This window comes from Strongylocentrotus purpuratus, unplaced genomic scaffold, assembly GCF_000002235.5.
Source record: "Strongylocentrotus purpuratus isolate Spur 01 unplaced genomic scaffold, Spur_5.0 spur5_scaffold_4, whole genome shotgun sequence".
In the NCBI taxonomy this organism is placed as follows: Eukaryota; Metazoa; Echinodermata; class Echinoidea; order Camarodonta; family Strongylocentrotidae; genus Strongylocentrotus; species Strongylocentrotus purpuratus.
In genome coordinates, this window is record NW_022145610.1 from 11,850,148 (window position 1) to 11,867,153 (window position 17,006).

Consider the following 17,006-nt stretch of genomic DNA (forward strand, 5'->3'; position numbering starts at 1 on the left):
TTTAATTCATGAAATTGCCGATAGTGAGCGCGCACTATTAAGCAGGCGGCAAACCATGCGCATGGTGCCGCGCGTACAAAGATTTATGTTTATTTTGCCGCGGAGTGCAATTTCATTTGATCCTTTCGCACCATTGCACTCTGACGTCACTTAGCTCACAATATACTTTGTACGTCGTTAGTGACGTCAGAGTGCAATGGTGCGAAAGGATCAAACGGAATTGCACGGCTGGAGAATGATGCCGTTCAATGGTACTTTTAGCGCATGTCATGTGATCAAGAATTGACCAATGAGGTTGCAAGAATCTTAGTAGGCATTGTATAAAACACAATATGAGTACGGTTAATATTAAACATCCCTTGACATGTACATTGTATATCCACTGATTGATTTAATCAATGTAATATTATTTAATGTAAAGTAACAAAATAATGTGTCTCGTTCATATACAGGGTGGCAATGGACCCTCCAGAGTTCAAAGAACTTTTCTTGGAGAGAGCCACAGCACCTTTCTTTGTATTTCAAGTTTTCTGTGTGGCCCTCTGGTGCCTTGATGAATATTGGTATTACAGGTAAGCTAAAATAAAGTTGTCCCTTGTTCTTTCTATCACTCTGTCTGTACATATTTCCCCCTCTCTCTCTCCCTTTCTCTCTCTCTCTCTCCCCTCTTTTCTCTTTGTTCTCTTTATCTTTCTCACTCTCTTTTCCCATCACTCTCTCTCTCTCTCTCTCTCTCTCTATCCTCCCTCTCTCTTGTTTCTCTCTATCTTTTTATCCTTTTTCTGTCTCAGTCTTTGACTTTCTTTTAATTTCTCTCTTTTCTCTCCCTTGTTGTCTGTATTTAGTCCTCTTATTTTCCTTTTCTCCCAGCTCCCAGCTCCCTTCTCCCCATCCCCCCTTCTCTGTCTCTCTTTGTCTCTTTATTTCTCTTTCTCTTTATCTCTCTGTCTCTCTGTCTCTCTCTCTTTCTCTCTCTCTCTCTATAATGTTATGTCTGTACATTCCCTGTTCCATCGTAAATCGTTTCTGTTTTTCCATCTCTACTACATGCCTACCCTTCCTCCTTCCCTCATCTCAATGTGAAAACGTACCAATTTGATACAGCTAACTGCAGTTCTGACACCCCTTCTTCATCTAATCTATTATTCTTTCCATCTTATCTGTACCTCTGCATTCCTTTTACCTCAATTTTAATGTATCTTTTTACCCTTACTCCCTCCTATTCACAAGATGAGAAGTTTTGTGATCTTGATTCTTTGTAACTAGTTATTTTTGTTGGAAAAGCATATTTTTGAAAAACATGTTTTTTTTTTCTAGTGTCTTCACGTTGTTCATGCTGGTGACCTTTGAGGCAACTCTGGTTCATCAACAGCTCCGCAACCTGACAGAAATCAGGAAAATGGGAAACAAGCCTTACATGATACAGGTAAGATATTCAGCATGTAATATATTTCTAATAATGTGAACATAGAGTATTATAGATAATGCAAAAGTGAGATCCAAAACAAGAATCAAATCCCTATTCAGACATGATGCTGTGAACTCCTTCAAAACCTGCAGCAGCAAATGCTTGCTTCTAAATACTACCGTAATTAACATTGTATAAACCGCCCTCGTGTATTATTTGTTTTTTGTTTTGTTTTTTTGCCTACTCTGTTGGCAGCAAGCCAGTTAGGTCCGTGTTAAAAAACCCACGCGGGAAGGCCTTTCATTTAACTTCGAGGTGCAGTTGAATGTGTAAGATCATTAGTGTAAATTAAAAAACAGTAGAGCACCTAGGATAGAACCTTGTAGTATGCCGTGTGTAGGAATTATTTTTTATAAACTACATATTGAGATCTATCAGAAAGATTACTTTCAAACCAAGATGACATACAAATTTGAGTGTTATTCTAGTTTCCGAGTGGTAATACACCTTTAATTACGGTAGTTTCTATTTAGTCTACTGCCACATGTTTGACTGAGCCTAAAATATGTGCATTGTCAGTAGGTACATTTTTGAGATATCAATGGAAAACTTGTGTTCTACATCATATCTGTTGCACCTTTGCTGATCCACCACTTTTCTTTCTTACCCCACCCCCGCCCCCAGGTGTATCGTAACCGCAAGTGGCGCCCCATCTTCAGCAGTGACCTGGTCCCAGGGGACATCTGCTCCATCACCCGGTCTCAGAACGACAACCCTGTCCCTTGCGACCTTCTTCTTCTCAGGGGTCCCTGCATCGTGGACGAGTCCATGTTGACTGGAGAGTCTGTCCCACAAATGAAGGTACATCACATCAAAATAGTCTTTTTTATCTCAATATTCTTTCTCTAGGAAGGGGGCTAGGGAGATAATTAACTTATATAGTTGATAATTAACTTATATAGTTGAATCTTCACAAGTTTCTTTAGAGTTTCAGTGGATAGAATTGGAAACAGAAGATTTTCCACAATATCAAAGCTGTGGATGCAAAATAATGCCCCTACCTCCCTCTTAAACTATGTATTTTTTTCATTCCCCCGACAGGAGCCAGTAGAGGGTCTAGAAGGGGATCACATCCTGGACCTTCAGTTTGACACCAAGCTCCACGTTCTATCAGGAGGTACAAAGGTCGTACAGCACACCCCTCCCAACAAATCAGGTCCAGGACTCAAAGGTATGAAATCTGCAACCCCAATGAAATGGGATGTGAACTCTAAGCGATTTCATTAGCCCCTCACCCCCCCCCTTTTTATTGGGGGGGGGGGGAGGGGGGGGGAGGGGGGGGTGATGACATCTACATCTAGTTTCTACCTGTTCATATGAACTTGTACTTGAACATGAAATTTCTTATCCAATAATATATGAAATAACAATAAGTGTGAACAGTTTTATATAATAACATAAAAAGAACCAGAAAATAGCACGAATGCTAATCGAGCCTTGTACCTTTGAACACAAATCACTGTTTGGGTACATAGAATAAATTTGAAATCAAAATTACAAACAGAACTATAATACAATTGTATAATTGATATAGTTTTTTGACTATTTGTGCACTGTAGTTGACAGAAGTGTTCACATTTCTGTTAATTTGAATGTGATGACTGAGAAAAAAAACTTATAGATATTATTTTGTTAAAGTAAGTGAACTCAGGGATAATTTCATATGAATCCATTCATTAGAAGCAAAAGATGTTACATACAAATCAGATATATCAAATGGAGATAAAGAAGGCATTTTTAATCTTTTTAATGTGTATTTATTATCCAAACACTTACAAAACATCAACAATCTCAATTGCTAATGAGATTGCATAACAAATTAACAGTATAGCATTTTTAACTTCTTATGTTCACTGTTTTAGTATTTAGTGTACAATGTTGAGTTTGGTATAGTGATTGTATGTGAAGAGAATTACAGTATAATTCTTGTTGATAAGGAGTCTGATAAGAAGGATTTAGAGAGATTGCTAATCCCCATCTTCAATAGAATCTATTTTGTTTATTTATCTTTCCATTCCAGCTACTGATAATGGCTGCATAGCATACGTATTGAGAACTGGCTTTAACACCTCACAAGTAAGTCAAACAGTGTTGTATGTGTACAGAATATGTGTGTATTTTGGCAGTTCAGCAGAAGTCATGAATATTTACGTGAGGGCATATGACATGAATATACGATTCTTGTCTGTTTCAATATTTTTGATCAGAAATGGAATAATCGTTTAAAAGAAAGGAAATGTTTATTCAAAGCTGGCCAATTTTATTCTACTGGGAGTATGAACCATGGGTTTTGAGAGACCTTTGTTACATCTATAATAGTTTTTAAGTTCTAAGAGGAATGCCTTTGAAAGCCCTTAAAGGTAAAGACCAGTGTTGGAAACGCCCCAATTTCAAAAAATGAAATGGAAGCTCTCATTACCAATCATGTGAAAGAATATGTTTTGACTAATACATGATGATAAAAAATTTGCCGGGAAACCGCCTACTAATTCATATATTTGGTAAATTTGTTTCTCTCATGGTCTGTGAGAGATATAGGGTAGTCCCATATACATCTTTCTGTGTATAGTGCTTGTAACTTTACGAAGAATGGGCCAAATTTCTAATCATTTTGATGATTCCAGAACCTTGCAGATGCTAGATGCTAGATGATCAACCTTTTCTGATCGATTTCACAACGTTTCTTTCACAATGCAATCGCATGACCATAACTGGTCTTTACCTTTAACGGTTCAGAATCATGTAATTGAACTGTAGATGACAATAGTTGTAACCACTTGTATTGCCCATGCCAGAACCCTACACAGAAGCTGCATTTACACTGCAAGCAAAACTTGTTGAGTTTTCTCACATTTTGGTGTTTCATTGCTAAGCAACTACCAGTAAACAACAAAAAACTTAAATCACAAAACCCACTACTGGAAGGTGGTTTTTTGAAGTAGTGTAAATGGCAGTCCGAAAGAAAAACAATGGTTTCTCAAAATGGTCTTTGGGCTATGTAAATGGGCCTTTTCTTTTATTATTATTATTTTTTTTAGTAGTAGTAGTAGTAGTAGTAGTAGTAGTATAGTATTGTTATTATTATTATTAGTAGTAGTAGTAGTAGTAGTAGTAGTAGTATTAGTATTAGTATTAGTATTATTGTTACTATGATTATAATTTCTATTGTCATTATTTTTTCTTTTCTTCTTCTGTCTTTGTTGTTGTATTATATTAAACTTGTTAGTATGATATTGTAAATTCAGTAAATATTATTGATTTTTCTCCCAAGGGTAAATTGCTGAGCACCATCCTGTATGGAGTGAAGCGGGTGACGGCCAATAATCTAGAAACATTCCTCTTCATCCTCTTCCTTCTCATCTTCGCCATTGCTGCTGCTTCATACGTCTGGATAGAAGGTCAGAAAATACTCCTGTAACTACACCTTAAAGCCCTACTGTACTACTTGTAGTCACTTGCGCCCTCTATATGGCCAACAATCGTTGCCTGTTGGTCCCCCATGATCCCCTTTTTCTTATGTTAATTGAGAGCTGATTTAATGAGATAACCACCTGTCAGTGACCATGCAGGGAGGTCTAATCCCTCCTGGCCAAACTAGTACAGACGGGCTTTAATAGACTCAAGATGGGGCCTTTTCAATTTGTGATTCGGTATACACCCAAGAAGGTGAAATTAAAGAGATACAGGGAAACGTACAACATGTAAAGACCACTTAAGGGATACAAGGAAAGTGGTCTTTATAGGCAGGTGGTCTTTATGTACAGGTTTCTTTGGCAGATGTTTCAATGAGAAACCATTTTCAAAGGAAACACATAAAGTGGATACCAAAGACAGGTTGCCTTTCTAGACAGGTTTGCAACACATTTCCATCTAGAGAGAGAGATAATATAAGTTACCACTATAGACAGATGGCCTTTATAGAGAGGTGGCCACTAAAGCAGGTTTGACTGGACTTGATTCTGATTGAAACTCGGATTTCGTTTGAGTCTCATATTTGTGTATGTTCATGTTATATGCTGAATGTTTGATTGTGGGGTGACTATAGAAATAGAGTGAAGTTAAAAAATAACAACAACCATTCTGAAAAAATAGTTTGATTTTCATATTGTTACAAATTAGCCTTTCCTTCTTGTCACCATATATGATTTATCTTACCAAATAATTTGAGAATAGTTGTAAGAAATTTATCAAAAGTAGGCACAAAGAAACATCATTACATTAGATTGAAGTGTATGTTAGCATTGTAGAGTCAATGGATCAAAGGTGTCTCCATGAGATTTCACATGAATACATTCATACGATGGCATCTAATTTCAATTTTGATTTATTTAGGTTTTCAACAAAACATTACAAATCAATTATAAACATTTACAACAATTTAGGAATACATATTGGAAACAGAGGTGCCACTAAAAAGCAATGCTTGTACAAGTGTGGACTACAGGAGCTGTCCGTAACTCATTTCTTCTTCTTCCTCGTCCCTCTATCTCCATCTATCCTGCAGGCACCAAGGATCCCGATCGTAACAAGTACAAGCTCTTCCTGGAGTGCACCCTGATCCTCACTTCTGTCGTACCCCCGGAGCTCCCCATTGAGCTCTCCCTGGCCGTCAACTCATCGCTTCTGGCACTCACAAGACTAGGTAAGTTCCTTAAAGGAAAACTTCTCCAAGGCATCTAGTTGGTTTAATCATTGAAAAAGAAAGTTTGTCAGTTGTTTTGTGCAAAAATCGAAAGTGCTGAAAGTGAAATATAAAATCCTTTTTGTCTAGAGTTGTGTACTGTATTCAAATGTTTATCGATGTGCAAATTTTCATGCTAGTAATTAATAAGGCAGAGTTTTTATTGTTTAGATTTAAAGAGATGGTTGAGTTCTGGGGAGAGGTGAAAAATAATTTGTTAGCGTTATCATTGTTATTGTGCAAGTGGGGAGGAACATCAGAGAAAAAAAGTTTCTGAAAAGCATGGTTCTCTAAATATGACAAGATTTGTATGCCACATGTTTGTGTAGTCCCATAAACATCTTTCTGTGTACAGTGTTGTTACTTTTAATAACAAGACTGGGCCAAATATCTTATCATTTTGATGACTCCAGAACCTTGCAGTACACACCAATACTTATACTTATTCTTATATGCTACATGGTCAACTTTTTCTGATCGATTCCACACCGTTTCTTTCACAATGCACTCGCATGACCAGAACTCAACTTTATCTTTAAATGTCATGTCCTTTCTGCCTCTTAAACAGGTGTGTACTGCACAGAGCCGTTCCGTATCCCGTTTGCCGGCAAGGTCGATATCTGTTGCTTTGACAAGACTGGAACACTGACCAGTGATAACCTGGTGGTAGAGGGCGTCGCGGGTCTCCCGTAAGTATTTCAAATCTTCTCTCTGTTGATCAATTATTTTTTCTTCAGACATTAGATTTTATAGCTTTTCTACTAATAGAATGCATTTTATTCTTCTTCTTGTTAATTAGTTTGCCTTCCATCAGAAATGTCACTATTATGCATAAAAAATACCTTTTTGTATCAAATTAAGGGTAGTTATTTTCTGCTTATGGATTTTCAGTAGGGTGTCTCTTGCAATATGTTGGTTTACATTTAACATAGTTGATTTAGCTTACTTTGGGGGAAAAGGCATTCTGTGAAAATCTAAAAGATGGATACTTTTATTGTTCGCACTACTCTGACATTTTGCTTTCTTATGCATTCAATATGAAATCTGTCCGTTTGATATTGGTGGGTTTGAAAAATATACAAAACATATGCAGTGTGGATGCAACGTTTTGGCGCAGTGGGGTTTTTATTCTCCAAGTATTACTCCAGTGTACTTGAAGATTTCTGTTTTAATCAATAAACATGGTACAAGATGATGCCTTGGTTCGTTCAGATCTGGCATGTTTAAAACTGATGCAAACAAAAAAATGTGACAGTTTTTGCTAACGTGTAAAAGAATTGCAAAAATAAATATGCACAGCAGAGTTCCAACACGTATTCACCAAGCTCTGTGTTATAAGATACAAAACATGGAGTGTATTACACTTTACATCATTATAAACAAATTTTTAAAACGCCACGGTTTTGCTGCTTCATATCTGAACGGAGCTTTACAGGTACCTCTAGATTTTTATGTATAAGTAAAACCTAACGCTTTTTAAAATTTATGTTTTTCGTACCTGACAGGGGTAAAGAGAAGCTCTGTTCCATTACCGACGTACCCCTGGACACTGCCCAGGTGCTTGCTACCTGTCACTCTCTGGCCAAGCTGGACGACACCCTGGTGGGCGATCCACTGGAGAAGGCCACACTGACCGCTGTGGACTGGACACTGACCAAAGGTAAGACTCTGATGAAATGTACCAATCACTTGAAAATGCAATTTGTGTATAGGTATAGGATAAATTACTAGACCTGGGAGTGTTTCACAAAGACTAAGATCAACTCTAATTTGTACTTAACTATGGCAGGACATTCATGCCACTGATTGCCCTCATCATTGGTCTCTCATGGAACGTCACAAATCTACAGAATTCACATTTTTATTTATATTGACATTTTTTTAATCTAAAGATCATAATTTCTAAGGTTTTTTCCCACTAATTTTACATCTGGTTCAAGATTTTTTAAGGGCCTGCCAAAGCTCAAGTCCAACTTAAGTTGATCTTAGTCTTTGTGAAAGACCCCCATGGCATTCTATAAACTTGTCTGTTTTTAAATCTAAGAAATTTGATAGAAATTTGCGTTTGAACCCTTCTTCCAAGTACACATCTTATCAGTGGTTGATGGTAATACATAATCATACTCTGAGGGTATGTTTAAGATAAATAAGAACTACCACTTTGTGATATAGGTTACAAGGTTTCTTTGAGCTTAGCCATCTTTTATTATACCCGAAAGTCATATCATCCGCTGTCCGCAAGAAGAAAGTTTGTGCCGTTGTTATACAGTCAAACCTGTCTAAGGTGACCGCCAAAGGAATACACAAAAAGTAGTCTTCGTAGACAGATGGTCTTTGTAGAGAGGTTCCTTTAGTACATGTTTCAATGAGAAACCATTTTCAAGGGAAACAAAAAATGTGGTTGTTTTAGACAGGTGGTCGCTAAAGCAGGTTTGACTGTACTTCTCATTACAGTAACTCCTTCTTATAACTTCTCTCTGTAGGTGACGTCGTGATCCCCAATCGCATCCAGAGTCGGCCGCTGAAGATTGTCCAGCGGTTTCACTTCTCTAGTGCCCTCAAGAGGATGGCGGTCATCGCGTCCCTCCAGACCCCCGACTGGGAAGGCTCGGTGGACTGCACCTATCTGGCCTCGGTCAAGGGGGCACCAGAGACCCTTCGAGCCATGGTAAGGGAACGGTGGAAGGACTTATCTGACCCCTGGGGGGTGTTTCACATAGATCCTAAGTCAAACTTAACTATAATTTGGACTTAACAATTATGGAAAGCTATGTAAAGTTATTTTTAAAGGCATAAAACGTTGATTCAAATCATTCATATTTTCTTTTATCAAGGAGATTTCATGTTCTTGATGTGGAATTTATGAAAAGTCTAAAATACTTTTTGCTTCTGAATATATCTTATTTTAAGGCTACAAATGGCTCTCCATAATGTTTAAGTCTAACTTAGAGTTAAGTTCGACTTAGGAAGTTTGTGAAACACCCCCCCCCCCTGGTTTATGATGTGAATGTGAATACTATGGACATGTTTTATTGCAATATTTGTATAAGAGTAGGGGGAAACCCCGGGGTGTAGTGGTCCACCTGTACAGCCCCAATCAGTTATACCGAAAGGAGAGACCCGAGGGTTACAGTGATTCAGTTCACTTTCACCCTCCAGGCACAGGTGACGCCAAGTACTTAATGATTATAATAATAAATCTGCACATTACAGGCTTCATGGTATCAGAAGTTACCTCAGCTTTAGCAGAGGAGGCATATCAGGTGCTCTGTGCATTTAAGTTATATTGTCTGCTCAGAGCCTGAAGGGCATTCAATCTATTTCTGAAAGGAAACGAGCCAACACCCTCCAGGATCTCAGCAGATGATAACACCATGATCACATTCCCATGAGTTCTTATCAAGATTGATTCCTTTTAGTAGACATGAAAAGTATGAAATACTTTCTTATTATAGTGAATTAGAAGGATCTAGAAGAAGAGGACAAGGAAAAGATACAGTGAAGTTTATATATAAAGTCAAAGACCTTACTGGATGATCCCTCACTCATCTGTTGAGGTCACAGGATGTCATTCATCACAGGACCAACCAAACCAATACCTATATTAAATTAATTTATCATAAACACTGTCAAAGGAATTTTATGTATAATTCAATCATGTTACATGGTAATGACCATGTTCAAAAACCTTGTGTGTTAACCCTATACCTCAATGATATACATTTTTTCTTGATCACACTTTCTAGTTCACCGTTGTGCCTGATAACTATGACGAGGTTCACTCTCAGATGTCCAGACAAGGTGCCAGGGTTCTTGCCCTAGGACACAGGAAGCTTGGACACATGACTTCACAACAGGTGAGGCCTTAGAACCTGGATGAAGTCGCTCTTCTCGTTGCAGCTGTCATCGCCACATTGCCCCTGAATTTCAGACATGAAACCCCTATTATGCTTGTGTGATTATCTTAATGTCTGTTAGTGGAATTGCTCTTAGCTAGAAACTTAGCTAATGCCCTGTGGCTGCAAACCTGAATTTCTAAACTGAGGCCGTCCCATTAGGATCGACCCAAACAAACAATTCCGTTCTGACCAGAAAAGATGAATAGACCTATAATACATATGCTTATGTATTCTATATACATGTAATTTAATAACCATATCCTAATATGATTAGTAAAAAATGTTTTTGACCGATTTCAGCCCTAAACGCACAAATCTAGTTTTCAATAGGTGGAATTGTGACTCACTCACTTTGCATTCTGTACAGTATGCTAGAAATCAGTTTGCCCAGTTCCGGTGTACCCAGTTGTAAACTTAAAATATCATATAATCTTTTCCAACTTCTTTCCTTTCTGTCCATAGCTGCGTGACTTGTCTCGTGATGACGTCGAAAAAGACCTCAGTTTCGTTGGTTTTGTCATCATTTCCTGTCCTCTAAAATTTGATTCGAAAGCAGCCATCAAAGAGATCCAGCATGCATCTCACTATGTAAGCATTAAAGGGATCCGGTAACTTTGTCTTAGATTCTAAAACAAAATCCTGGATTTAGCTCATGCTACAATCATTATAAACCTTTAGGTCAGTCAGGAATCCCATGACTTTTACAAACCGATTGCCTGTCTTTTAAGATTGGAAATCGAAATAAAATTTTTCGTTTTCATTTTAGATTTAACATTGTTAAACGATGCCTTTAATCATTGGTAATCTTTATTCTCTTAACATGTTTGGTACCGCACCTTTTTTATTTGGCACATTTTCCAATGGGCCAATCCATAGTAAACTCAGACATTGTATTTGCTGGGTCAAAGATGATATGTAGTAGATTTCGTTCGTTCGTGTCTCCTTAGATCAAGATTACTGTAATCTTGATCTTCAGAGTAGTTGCTACAACCGGCCGTGTCAGACACGTTGCCCCGGGGTGCGAGATAGGACTCTTGTAGCGTGCCCCCATTTAAAACAATTATACAGTTACAGTTAACAATACATTTAATTAATAGTATGAAACTATTAAAATTACTCTCATGTTACGGGATAAAAAAGTAGATTAAAAAGTCTTATCCTGTGGTTGAATTGTGTCTAAATGTCTTTTAGCCCATTGAATGCTACTCCCTAAGAAAACTTGGGATGGAGTCAAGGAAAAGTCAGTGCTAAACCGATATTAAAACGCCTCCAACAGGTTGAAATTGTGACAGATCCCTAAGAAAGTTTAAGTTAATATTATCATCGTAAAAAGTATATAACTTTCTTTCTCTGATAATTTTTTTAAAATCATAATCTGTTTGGCAGATACATGTACTTTGTCAAAAACATGGTGGTATTTGCTATTTTTTTTGGCATTTATGTTTATTTAGGAAATTTTGTTAGTCGTAACATTTCGGATTGGTTTTGCTTTATGCCAGTACCTCCACAGTATGGAATAATTCCTGTTATATTCCTTTCTTGTGAAACACCAACATAAAACCTTGATTACCGAAGACAACCCTCTCAAGTAATGCTCTTAATAAAAACACAGGGTGGTATTTGCTTTAAATATGTTTTTTCAGGAAATCTTGTCAGTCATAATATTTTGGATTGGTTTTAGCTTCATGCCAGTACCTCCATAACATGGACTAATCCTGTTAAATTCCTTTCTTGTGGAACACCAACAGACAACCATGATTACCGGTGACAACCCTCTGACTGCCTGTCATGTCGCCAAGGAACTTCACTTCACCAAGAAACCACACACCCTCATCCTCAAGCCACCCGTTGAAAATGGTAAGTGCTCAAAGTTTCAGCTGCCCTGGTGGATATCATGTAATTCATCTATCTTTCCCTTTCATGAATTCACTACGTGTATTACTGTAATCGCAGAAATATTAGCGGTACATTAATTTTTCACGGATTTCGTGCTGAATTGCGTGCAGCACGAATTTAAGAACCTGCAATTATGTTTTTGGGTCGCTCAGTGTGAAAAATTAATCACCCGAAAATAACATTGTTTACAGTATTGTTATTGTATGTAATGTACATTTTAGGGTTATGTCATTTTAAGTTGAAAGGGATGGTCTTCAGTTTTCATGCGCAGAAGGCCATGATTTGCTTACACCAGACTTGGTGGAAAAACCATTAATGGTTGTACAAGTTTCAGCACTCAGCAAACCGGTGGTCCCGTCAAGAAATTCCCCCTCCCCCCTGTAGTCTCTTGGAGAGTCTTCAGGTAAGGGCAATGTAGGATAATGACTTTACTATATTGGGGGATGGGTGAAAAATGCAGAGTATTACATAAGGCCTGTTGGTCATAAAAATGAAAGCTGATCCTGGTGATTGACAACACCTGCTATTGGGGTTAACACCCAAATGTTGTTGAATTTTTGACCAATGAGTGATTCACACAAATTGCAAAAATAAAACCCAACGAAAAATACTGTTTATACAGTAAAAGAAACTTAGTCCAATTCTCCATTTTTGAACTTTATCCATTTGCCATTGAGAAAGCTTTCATTGAATATGAAGTCAGTTTAGTAATAAGAGGTCCATGCATACATGTATTTATGCATGCCTTCTCTGATGATTTATTTTCACCTTTCTTCAGAATCTGATGAATGGCATTGGCAGTCTATCGACGACACCGTGACGTATCCCATGATCCCCTCTCGGGAGGAAGAGCGCCTCCTATTGGCCAAAGATCTCTGTCTCACCGGAGAGGTAGGATTGTTTCACTATCTTTAACGACGACAAATATTTTTTGTTGATGACACCTCTAAACAATCTTTCTAGAAAGTCTTCCTTGCAGTATCATCATCATCTTCCAATTTCTATCAAGGTTGTAATTTTATTAGATGAAAAGATAAAAGTACTGTTTTTTTTTTTTAGAGAGTGTATGGGAAATAAAGGTTATTAGTAATTGATCTTCTGGTGACCACATGTTATAAACAGTTGTTTACTTCCCTTCACACTTTATATTAAGGTACGTATAGTTTTAATTCTGATGCAAGTATTATCTGTACATATTTGTATTTGCATTATCCATATTTGTCACTTGGTTAATTTCTTCTTCAGCGCATTTCAGTCCCAATGAAATTTACAATCAATGGTAACACTAATCAAAAAGATAAGTTTGGAACAATTTTTGTGAAGACTTCTACGTCTGGGAGAGCTTTCCAAAGTTTTGGGCCTTCACATGCCAGTGCTCTGTCGCCATAGGACTTTAATAGTTGCTCAGGGATTGATGGTAAGAAGGTGTTGTGAAGATTATTGTAGACATGTTGATGGGACGTAAGGTATAGACAGTTCTGAGATTGTGGACAGAATAGGAGTCTGTACCTTGATAGGATTCTGTTTTATATTGGTTGTGCTATGCACAAATAACTTCTGCTGGATCTCGAGACAGACGAAGCATGGTCAAAGCTTGCGTGAGATCGTGATATATTACCTGAATGTACATTACAAACACAAAATATTTTTGTTATTAATTATGGTGGTATAAATTTCTTCTCTCTCTTTCGTTTCAGGCCATCACCCATCTACAAACCACCAATTTACCTTTTCTGAACAGAATCTTACCCAAAGTAAAAGTGTTCGCTCGAGTAGCACCAAAACAAAAGGTGAGGTTTACCTATTTTAATTGTGCTGTGAATCCCTAAATGGATTTTTTTAATCAAAATTGATTGAATCTACTTTTTTATCGTGAATTTAGAAAACATACATCTCTATATTTATATTTCAATTCTCAAATCCGTGATTATTCTCATCAAGTTTTGATAGAATCATTGAAAATGTGTGGCTGTTTTTATGAAATACCATAACACTGTTTTCCAAGTCAAAATGTGAAATTGCTCCAACTTCTGTTGTTTAAAATTGCAGTACATAAAAGTGTTTCTGTGTTCTGTATATACTTTCATTCTGTTCGATTGTCCATGTTCGCCATGGCTTTGTTGTTTGAGTTCATGAGAATGCATAGCTGCCAACCATTTCTATTTTAGAGGACTGATTTCTACTTTTTGGCCCTCAAACTAATGTTATGGATCCTAGATTCCTTTCTTTTTCTGAAAACTTCTGTGTGAAGAGTATACAAAATGACGGTATTCCTAATTTTACCTTGAGGGATTCCTCATTTTAAATTTGAAAGGTTGGCAGGTATGAGAATGAGCATTATCAGTTGCCATAGTTTTGTGTATCTTTTATTTATTACATTTAATGAGTCGGCCTTCCTAACACACTGAAGCCTGTAGATCAGTAGATAATTTCAAGGCCAGTCTGAAACTTTCTAATGGCCAACTTTAACTAATATCATCTTTTTTTACCATGCATAATGTAATGAAAGCATAATTATTTCTAAATATAGTTTATATGTAGCTCATTGTAAGCGCCTCGAGTTGTAAGCACCTCTCTGTGGATATGTTGTGCATTATAAATGTCTTTATCATTTTTATTATTATGATTTTTATTGTTAATTTTTTTTTTTTACAGGAGTATGTGATTACCACATTGAAAAGTCTTGGATATACGACTCTTATGTGCGGAGACGGTACCAATGACGTGGGAGCTCTAAAGCATGCACATGTTGGTGAGTTTGATCAAGTTAATGACATAAAGGCATACAAATCGAACAGCCTTTTTCCTGTTTAAATACAGAAAACTTGAAATCATTAGACCCTTGCAATTCTTAATGGTCATTAGCTGGTATATAGTATTAAAGCTGTACCTACATGTTCATACATTTATGTAGTAATCACTGTGGACTTTTGGCATGACATTCTGAATTAAAACTAATCTGGAGCTATGGTATGGGAGTCATATTTTTAGAGAAAATTGCTATGATTTATTCTGGATTGTTTATCCTGCAGTAGATTGGTTGTTCAAACCAGTGAAATAAAACAAACGCACAAAACTTGCTTGGCATCATCTTCGATAAAAACCACAACTCCCACTTGCACATAGTGACCTGCGTTAAGCACATGGTGTCAGGCCTATTACCCGGATTTCCTTATATTTCTATGCTTATTACTCAGCCATTATACATTTTATACCGAAATTGTTTGGCACATGTCATTTATTGTAATCTTGAACATTTAGTGTAAATTTTGTTAGATTCTGTGAGAATTTGTTTTCTATATTTACCAGAACTCAAGTTTATGTTTAAAGTTGAACTGAAACAGAATCGTCATTTATCATATCATGCACTCAAAACTTTTTTCTCTATCCTTTTCTTTATTTCAGGTGTTGCTCTTCTTTCAAATGTTCCCGAGAGGTTTTTACGAGATAAGAAAAGGCCCAAAGAAGAGGTAAAGGAATTAAAGAAGAATTAATAAAGAATGATGAAAATGAATTTGAAGAAACCACTATCAATTGCCAATTGGTTAGAATATAACATGTACAGTATATTAAGTGGTCTAGGAGAATGACCATTGCAGTCAGTACATGGTTTCAAATCCGAGCCCTATGTTAAAGTTTTGTTACTGAATCTTAAACCTCTATTTTCTGCAGTAAATTTACTGGGTATTGATGTAAGAAATGAACCAATTGCAACGCCATCGAACCAGATTATTCATTTCTTCAATACTGCAAATTTAGTGTCTTTGTAGCATATTTATGTATTAAACTAATACATAAAGCTCATCCTTGATAACATTCACATGAGCAGTATTACAGTGAATTTCATCAGTAGCCACATTGATTATCACAATCTAAAGGTACATTGGGAATAACCTTATTACACCAAAAGATAGAAGACACATTGTGTTGTTATTAGTGGCATTGAGTTCCTTAACGAAAGCCAAAATGTCCTGTGTACTACGCAATGGCTCAGTGGTAGGGCAGTGGTCTCATAACCTGGAGGTTCCGGGTTCAAAACCAAGTCGAAACGCTAGTGCCGTTTGATAAGGCATTAATTCTCATAACCAAGTCCCTCATAGAGGACTTAAAGCCGTCGGTCCTCTGGTTGTTTATTTACAAGCATAAGCATATACATGCTTTCTTTGATAGCAGGCGGGTAACGAATCAAAATTAACATCATCAAACATTGGTTAGGAATATGGAGAGTGATAACAAAGCCAAGACATGTGGCAAAATTCTGCCTAAATATTCTTCTTTTTTTTCTTTTTTGAACCTCAGACAGGGGAGACCAGTGGGGAGAACAAACAACTCAAGAATTCTTCTGGCCCAGAGAGGATACCCTCCGCCCCCCATCACAGCGGGGGCCGGCATGGGGGCGGAGGGGGGCGAGCAGCCAGGCAGAGGGCCTTCGCTAAGGGAGAAGACCTCACTAGGGTACGTATGTACTGATTGGCTGTTGATAGTCATCCTGAGGTATTAAGCCATCGACTACCAAATTGTCATATTCTCCATAGGTTTAATACAGGTACCACCCGGTTCCAGGGGGCAATGGGTTTGCTCTTTTTATACAATACAAATCATCTCCCTGTGCAATATTGTATTAGTTCGTTCTGTCTCCTTAGATCAAGATTAATGTAAAGTTCCTAAATTAAATTAAATTAAATTAATTTCTTCCATCGCCTGATGGCTGCTATGGCTGTCTCATTCACAAGGGCCAGGTCTTCGCCTGTGCAACCCGTTCCGCTGCACTGCAAGATGTGGTCCATCATCTGATATTGTAGTTATCATGGGATAGATATCCCAAAGGCTTCAAGATTGTTTAACGATTCCTAGTGCAAAATCGATCTATACCGGTGTTAAAATGGTTGTCATGAAGGCAATCACAACAACCATATTGTATTTATCATGGAGTAGATATATCAAAGGCTTCAAGGTTGTTTACCGTTCCCAGTGCAAGATGAATCTATACGGGTTTGAAAAAAGGGTTGTGATGAACGTAATCATGACCCTTAGCGATATTGTATTTATTGTGGGACAATTC

At 37.3% G+C, this 17,006-nt stretch overlaps 1 protein-coding gene across 1 annotated transcript in view; it reads left to right on the top strand.

The window, feature by feature from the left end:
- The window catches only part of LOC581395 (manganese-transporting ATPase 13A1), a 30,919-nt gene that overhangs the window by 5,471 nt on the left and 8,442 nt on the right, over window positions 1-17,006 (top strand). The window contains exons 4-21 of the mRNA XM_030997556.1: window positions 453-572; window positions 1,318-1,426; window positions 2,093-2,269; window positions 2,510-2,639; window positions 3,489-3,544; window positions 4,740-4,866; window positions 5,973-6,110; window positions 6,718-6,838; window positions 7,655-7,809; window positions 8,633-8,817; window positions 9,896-10,006; window positions 10,511-10,636; window positions 11,797-11,905; window positions 12,723-12,835; window positions 13,642-13,734; window positions 14,600-14,696; window positions 15,350-15,414; window positions 16,244-16,399. Coding sequence (XP_030853416.1) covers window positions 453-572; window positions 1,318-1,426; window positions 2,093-2,269; window positions 2,510-2,639; window positions 3,489-3,544; window positions 4,740-4,866; window positions 5,973-6,110; window positions 6,718-6,838; window positions 7,655-7,809; window positions 8,633-8,817; window positions 9,896-10,006; window positions 10,511-10,636; window positions 11,797-11,905; window positions 12,723-12,835; window positions 13,642-13,734; window positions 14,600-14,696; window positions 15,350-15,414; window positions 16,244-16,399 — 2,188 coding nt within the window. The remainder of the gene's footprint in view (window positions 1-452; window positions 573-1,317; window positions 1,427-2,092; window positions 2,270-2,509; window positions 2,640-3,488; window positions 3,545-4,739; window positions 4,867-5,972; window positions 6,111-6,717; window positions 6,839-7,654; window positions 7,810-8,632; window positions 8,818-9,895; window positions 10,007-10,510; window positions 10,637-11,796; window positions 11,906-12,722; window positions 12,836-13,641; window positions 13,735-14,599; window positions 14,697-15,349; window positions 15,415-16,243; window positions 16,400-17,006) is intronic.